The 7,810-nt window shown below is 43.4% G+C and overlaps 1 protein-coding gene across 1 annotated transcript in view; it reads left to right on the top strand.

The window, feature by feature from the left end:
- gas2l1 (growth arrest-specific 2 like 1) overlaps positions 1-7,494 on the top strand; it is a 28,260-nt gene extending 20,766 nt beyond the window's left edge. The window contains exon 7 of the mRNA XM_047818684.1: positions 843-7,494. Coding sequence (XP_047674640.1) covers positions 843-2,736 — 1,894 coding nt within the window. The 3' untranslated portion in view covers positions 2,737-7,494. The remainder of the gene's footprint in view (positions 1-842) is intronic.
- The last annotated feature ends 316 nt before the right edge of the window (positions 7,495-7,810 follow it).

Genomic DNA, 7,810 nt, shown 5'->3' with positions numbered 1-7,810 from the left:
CTTACAGAATTAGCCTTGACATTTGCAGATAAGGATAATAAGGTTTATTTTCACTCGGACGATTTGTTTGTCCCGTCAATGTTACGCCATTGTTTCAGTGCAAAGGCGGAGGGTTTGTTTTGGGAAGAAGCCAGCATGGCTAGAGTTTCCTCAGGACGCTTAACACTTAACCATATCGGTTATTACTCACTTTATAACAGCACACTACATTTTACGATCTGTACAAATTCTTCAGTCCCTTGTCACTGTCACTAGTCTACGTACATTTGAGTTTGAGATGAGCTGAGATCTCTCGGTTTTCTCGTAATAATTCAACACAATCATATTTTTCCTTTTTTCGTTTTTGTCAGTGTGAGTCTCAGGGGAAACATCTGCCAAACAGGCGCTTGATCCATTCACAATATCATTCCTGGGATGCTTCGCATTGCACTTTCACCTCAATCCATTTGGTGCCACATGTCCAGGGTAATGAGTGTCCCATCGCTACTAATAGATCGTCCGAGGCAGGTTCGGTTCTGAGTCAGGGTCAGAATATTTTATATCTAAATCATCATCTTCTTGATGGGGGGGTGGGGGGGTTGGGGGGCCGGTGCCTTGCTCAAGGGCACCTCAGTCGTGGTATTGCCGGCCCGAGACTCGAACCCACAACCTTAGGGTTAGGAGTCAAACTCTCCAACCATTAGGCCACGACTTCCCCAACGACTTAAAGCCACAAGTTTAATGGCTGCTCAATTGTATCCAGAGATCTCTTTTGGAGACATGTTTGAACCCTATTTGAAGAAGGGTCTCTTTAGTCCTTCCACTAATCTCTCTCTATATATATCTTTCTGTCTGTCTTTCAGGAATAAAGACAATCTTTCACATTTAACTCGTCGTCTCTCTGGAGATAGTGACTCATCTACTGCCTCCTCTAAAGGTGGTGGAGTAGGTGGAGGAGGGCGTTTGTCTTTAGGATCCCGTCGCACTAACGGAGATGAGGTCGTCTTCTTAGTCAACCGAAAAGAAGGCAAGCATGAGATTGCACGAACAGCGGGGGGTGCCGGACAGATTCCTGTTCTTCGCCCTCCTCAACCACGAACTCGCAGCACTTCCAGAGAACGTCTTGCACCTGCTCCCACCTCACCAGGCAAAATGAAGCCCTGCCCGCCTCAAAACAGCAGCACACGTTTTGAGAGAGGGCGATCCTTAGGGTCAGATGGGCCCCGAAGGCTCCAGACTTCCCGCTCACTCAGCCAGGGCAAATCTCCACAACATGGGCGAAGAAGCGAAGGCATACCTGCTTCACCTCGCCACAGAGATGCCCAGGATGACCCAAGATCTAAGCAGGCACTTCCAGCTTCACCTAGGCTAAATGGAGGGTTCTCTAAAAGACAAATGCCCCCCTCAGCCTCTAGTTCACCGGTTAAAGGGGTCATCGGAAGTCCTATGAAGAAGAGCACAGTAGCCCCACGGCCCCCTGCCCCACGCTCACCCTCAGTGGGGAATCGGAGACTGCTTCCCCCCATCTCACAGCCTGGTCGGCGCTCTCCACACTCAAGTCCCAGGTCCACACAGAGGTCACCCCATCACCACCCACCACGGTCACCACGGGTATCAGGAAGGCCAACTCAGAAAGAATGGGTTCACCGAAATCAGTCAGACCCCCAGGATGACATGGGGATTGGATTCAGCTTACATTCTTTACCCACTCTTGATCCAAAACGTGAGCTTGAGCTGTATCGCAACTTTGAGGCTGAGTTTCTTGCCAACACGGGCCAGACCAGAGTGCCTGAAACAAATGAAGCATCAGTGCAGCTCCCAATCTCTCAGCAAGGCTCAAGGGCATCAGGTGACACTAATGTAGCAGATTCAGCCTACTCATCTTCTAATTCCTCGTCCTCCTCTCTGAATGTAGGGGGGAAAGTGGGAATCCTGCCTGACCTGCGTGAGACAAGGCGTTCTAATGGTGCCCGGAGCTGTGCTTTAGAAGATCCTCCAACTTTGCTGCACAGCCAGATGCGAGCCGGTCTTCCTAACGGTGGCTTCCGCAAGCTTCCTGCCATCTCAAGCTCCATGGAGGAAGGAGAACCAGGACTCCACTCTAACCACCTCCAGGCTGATCTTCAGATAAATGGGGGTCACAAGGGATTTCTGCACTCTTTAGTACCCATGGAAGCCCAGGCAGAATGGGCTGGTTTGGAAGGCGATATCACTTTGGATGGTCATGGCCGAGATCTACCCTACGACCAGGGTCTCTCTAGTGATATCCCACTCCCAGTTTCATTCCCATCACCTCCTCCACCAGAGGACTGCTCATATAATGACTCCTCCAGCGAGAGCTCTTCCATGTGTTTCAGCCTGAGTGAGCCGATTTCTGAAGGTTCCTGCAGCCCCCCGTCCTCCCTGCCTAATGGAGATGTAGATGGCACCGTGGTCCTGCGGGCAAAACGAGGGCAAAAAAAGGCAGACAGGGTACCTTCCTTATACAAGCTTAAATTACGCCCACGGATGCGACCTCGCACGGACAACAGGCCAGAGAACAGTCCTTCACGCATCCCAACGCCGCTCAGTTACAGAGAACTACAGCAACAAAAGGCTTCCAGCAATCTGACGCCGCCACAATCACCACGCACCCGCAAAAATCTCCATCAAGTCTTTGGCAATGTCATCCACCAACAACGGAGATCAGCCAGCGTAGGATCGAGGCAGCGCTCGTTCTCGCCAGAGTCCGGCCTGGACCCGGATGACTGGATGTAAAGTGCGCTGGAGGTCATAGGTGTTCATGTTAACTATGAGAGTGACTTAATTCAAGTTCTCAATCTTTACACAATCCTGTGCACCTACCAAAGGCTAAATAATGACAGGAGAAAGTCTAAAAGCTGTGAATCTCATCTAGAAAGATGCTAAAGCACTTAAACAAGGATGCCATGTGTTAGCATGAGCTTTTGTTAAAGCATGCCACATATCTCACAGCCTGAGCCTGACTACTGGATTACTGAGAAAAACCTCCAAAGGATGCGTTTAGCTTAACGTTACGTCATTTATTTTTACTGTCAGGATATTTATAGATCGGCTGTGCGTTTTTCTTCTCTTCCTTGTGAAACCTTTCTGGGTAATTCACACTGTAAACATCAGGAAGATGAAAAGTAGGAAATGAGAATGGTGACGAAACAGTTGGTTACAATGCACAGGGTTCACTGAACGACAGAAGTCTGATGTGTCACTCTGGGGAGCAAAGTATGGTGACAACTCGTCTCATGGAAGTGAGAAACTGGTGCTCATGATTCCCATGACGTCCTTGTCTTTATGAGTCGGTATGTCGTAGGAGAGCGTCCTCGCTTGGACAAAGGCATATGACAAATACAACCTTCCCTTTGTTGTCACGACTAAACCTAAAACGGATAACGGCTTTTTAATCACATTTTAAGTTCTGTTAAGGCTTTCAAATTATTTCTGCTTTTACTTGGGGTTGCTATAGCAACTTGCTTCTAAAAAGACAAAGTGGGTTATTTTTTTTTCCTGTCCATCGTTCTTTAATCTAAAGGAAGCCGAATTTGAAGCTGTCATTCTAAGGACTTTTTGATGTGGACGTGAACCGCTCACAGACCGGTGCGGAACGTAGGAAGGCCGGCACCAAGACGACGTTTGCATTTTCTTGCACATGGGCTTTTTTTTTAATACCGTATTTTCTGGCCTGGTAGCAAACTATAAATTCTGGAAAAAAATGTTTGAGAAAAATCTGTCGCCATTTGTGGGTATATTCAGGTTTTTATTTCTAACCCAGACTAAAACAAATGTTATATTTAGCACCTTCTTCCCTGTGGAAACCGTTTAAGGTTTTTTTGTAGAACCGCCACGTGTTCTAGAAATAAAATAAACCCTGAATTTTGGAATAACTATTTTGAGGTTAAACAAAGTTCAAAGTTCCAGCTTTCCAGAACATTTCCTGAAAGTGGAACTCTTACACTTAAGTCTCAACATAGAAGAATCGAGAGATTCGAACGAAAGATCCCTAAGGGTTCTAGAGTCGATCTAGACGTTTGTGGAATGCAGATAAATCTTGAGAGTTTGTCAAATAGAAGTAGTTTTAGAAGTTTAGACCCTGACGGAACTTTTAAAGACCCTCAAACATTGTTGAGCGTCGGTTGCAAAAATGGTTCTTTAACTTAGTTCTTTGACTTGTTCATGGTTCTAGCTGTTCAACAGAAAACTCTCTGCTGTACGGTATTCTGTAGAACCTTTTAAACTCTCCCTCAAGAATCTTAAGCATTCTAAAACCTCTTAAATTGAAGTTAGTCAAAGGTAATAGATCAATTGTAGCTAGTCAACTGCAGCCATGTAGGATTTTAAAAGACTTCAAAAAACTGTCAAATATTCATGGGTCTAACTTAAACCATGAACCGTGGTAGGGTACCGTGTCTATTCCTAAGGATACAGTTAAAGTGTTGTAACGCTTCATTTGTGACCTTAAGTCTTCCTCAGTGATTTTAGTGTTCTGTTGTAGGGTTGTGTGTAGAACTGTTTAAGGTTCTCCAACAAATTCAAACCGACGGACGTCATGGGTTCTAGTTTCACCCTTTCTTTTTTAATAGAAGGGTAAAAATAATGTAGCTACACAGAACAGTTACACTGAACCGTTTCGACACAGATGTTTCTACGTAGAAATTTGCATTAACAGTTCCTGGGGATCTTTAATGGCTTTAATGGCTCAAACACTGGGTAGTTTTGTTTTATCCTCATCTTATAAAGTTATTCCACAAATTTAAAAGCCTAGACTCGACCGAGTTAAAGAATCAGCTGAGTATCAGCTGCTCACATTCTGAAGGGTTCTTTAAATGGCTAACAGCTTTATTTTATTTTATTTATTTATTTTTCTATTTTGCTGGAATGTGATTTTTTTAAAGGTTCTTCAACGACTTTACAGTTTTAGGCTCTTTTTTTTTTTAAGTTATATTCTAATTGTAGGCAGTCAACTGAACTAGTGCAAGAACCTGCAATAGAACCTTAACAGTTCTCTGGAACATTTTGAGGAACCTTCTTTAATCTTGCTCTGATTTTAAGAAGAGATTTTTTAAATGTTCAACGTTCTTGTTTTCTGATGTAAATCCACTGATCTGTATGTTTTGATGGGCATAGAATCTTTTATGGGTCTCTAAAGAACTTTCTAGGGTTCTAGATTCAGCTTTTTGGTGAACTTTATTTCCCATCTTGTTATATAGTCCAGACCAGAAAATACGGTAAATTACAATGAATCCGTTAACTCGCCTGTTCACAGCTGCTTATCCAGAAACGTCCACACACTACGGGAACTGTAACCCAACTGTAACCCAACTGTAACCCAACACGCTGGACTCTCACTCGCTTACAGAAATATTACAATGTCTAAGAATCTGTCTGTAAATATAAAGTATTTATGTTCTTTAAGAAGAATAAGGTTTATGTAATGTAAGTGTAAATGTTCATTATTGTGGGTTTATGTTGTGAATTTTACTGGACTTTAAGTTTGTAACTGTAAAATATTCACGCTGTTAAAATATGAGTTTGGTTCATTTTTGTTTGTTGTGTTTTTGCCTCAGCTATGCAATATTGCTGTAAGAAATGTTGCCCTGACATCTTGTCTTGCCTTAAAGAATGCACAAGTGTGTGTGAGTGTGTGTGAGTGAGTGTGAGAGAGTATGTGTGTGTGTCTGTGTGTGAGTGAGAGTGTGTGTGTCAGTGTGTGAGTGAGTGTGAGAGAGTGTGTGTCTGTGTGTGTGTGTATGAGTATGAGTGTGTGTGTGTGTGTGTGTGTGTGTGTGTGTGTGTGTGTGTGTGTGTGTGTGTGTGTGTGTGTGTGTGTGTGTGTGTGTGTGTGTGTGTGTGCGCGCGCGCGCGATCTTGCACCCTAAGATGACTATGTATTTTCTCTCATGGTACCACGTGAGACCAAAGTCCGCCCCAAATCACGTGACGTATTTCTGACGAGACAGAAGCATTTCAGAGCCTTGGTGGACCTGTAGGTGTTTGGCGCCACCTGGTGGCCGAGTTGTGGAAGGACACTGATATGGTCTCTTAGGAGAAAATAATTTTAGTGTTCTGAGTGAAATGTCCAGCTGTGTGTGTTGGAATGAATGAAGTGTGTATGTGAAGGTTTTGCGTTGTTTTGTTGGTAAACAGAATGTGTGTAATGTTAAAAAGGGATGAGACTGGTGTTTAACTGGTGTTTAACTGGTGTTTAACTGGTGTTTGGTGGTGTTGCTGCTGGAGGTTTTGGTGTTTTTAGATTTTCGTTTTATTCATTGGTCGTTTAAAACCTTAATCAGGAAGCAGAACTTTGTGATTCATCTCACACACACTGCTGAACCTGGAAGACCAGAAAGAGTTTCGTCCGTCACGGCATTTCATTTTATTGTTATGTAACCTTTAATCGTTACAGTTTGTTCAGCACATTGTTTTGTTCCCTGTTTGGAAAAACACCTACAGAACCTGCATGTAAGCAGTGTGGTGTTTATTAATGTGTGGACGTAAACACAGATAAAGTCACTGAGTCACACCGACCATGAGGGTTGTGTTTACTGATTGTCTTTAAATGAATGTTTTGATGAGGAAACTGCTTTGTGCTGAATGAAGACATGTCCAACATGGGAAGCCAAAAGAGTCAAAATCACTTGTGCATGGTGTGTTTGTGTGTTTGTGTTTGTGTGTGTGTGTGTGTGTGTGTGTGTGTGTGTGTGTGTGTGTGTGTGTGTGTGTGCGCTTGCATGTTATAAACACACTGATTCCCGATTCAGATTTTAAGGATGTTAAAGGGACGATGATGATGTTGATAAAGTAGATGATGATGAAGGTGGTGATGCAGTAGATGATGATGATAATGGTGGTGATGATGATGATGAAGGTGGTGATGAAAATGGTGGTGATGTTGATGATGATGATGAAGGTGATGATGAAAATGGTGGTGATGGTGATGCAGTAGAAGATGATGATGATGATGATGAAGGTGGTGATGATGATGAAGGTGGTGATGAAAATGATGGTGATTGGTGGAACCTTTTAAAAGTTCTGCATAGGACCATTAATATTATCAGTAACATTTTTCAGAAGTTAAAGAACCTTAAGAATCTTTTCCATTTCGTTTCAAGATCTCTAACTTGTCTAGAAGTTTCTTGGTACACGCACACACACACACACACACACCCACACACACACACACACACACACACACACACACACACACTGCTCAGCTTTGTATAGAAACCTGTACATTACTCAGAACCCGTTTACTGCCGACAGTCGAGTTCATTGTGTTCTTTTTCTCTTGTACACTTGATGAAATCATTTTGTACACGTTACACAAACCGCACGACTTTCTTTTTTGTATCTTTCTTTGTGTTCAGTGATGAATCATACTGTGGAATCTGAAGTGGTGGAATTATGTGTGCGTTAATTAGCAATATTAAGGCAGGGGCAGGACTTTACTCTGTTAATAAAGTTCTTATAATAAAGCTGATGTTTTTTCCACATCACAAACTCCCACCTGTGACTCTGTGTCTTTGTTCTAAATAATCAGCACAGGAGCAAATCCGTGTCTCGTCACACACTTCGCTTTCTGTCCAGGGTTTTAGTGACGCACCACAACCACAAAAGTACAGCTTCAGTGTTCACTATGTAGTACAAAGTGTGTGAGTACAGTGTGTGTGTACAGTGTGTGTGTACAGTACAGTGTGTGTGTACAGTACAGTGTGTGTGTACAGTACAGTGTGTGTGTTCAGTGTGTGTGTACAGTACAGTGTGTGTGTACAGTACAGTGTGTGTGTTCAGTGTGTGTGTACAGTACAGTGTGTGTGTACAG

The sequence above is a fragment of the Tachysurus fulvidraco genome, chromosome 9, assembly GCF_022655615.1.
Source record: "Tachysurus fulvidraco isolate hzauxx_2018 chromosome 9, HZAU_PFXX_2.0, whole genome shotgun sequence".
Lineage (NCBI taxonomy): Eukaryota > Metazoa > Chordata > Actinopteri > Siluriformes > Bagridae > Tachysurus > Tachysurus fulvidraco.
Note: the sequence above shows the minus strand (reverse complement) of the source record. Positions and strands in the feature narration are given on the sequence as shown.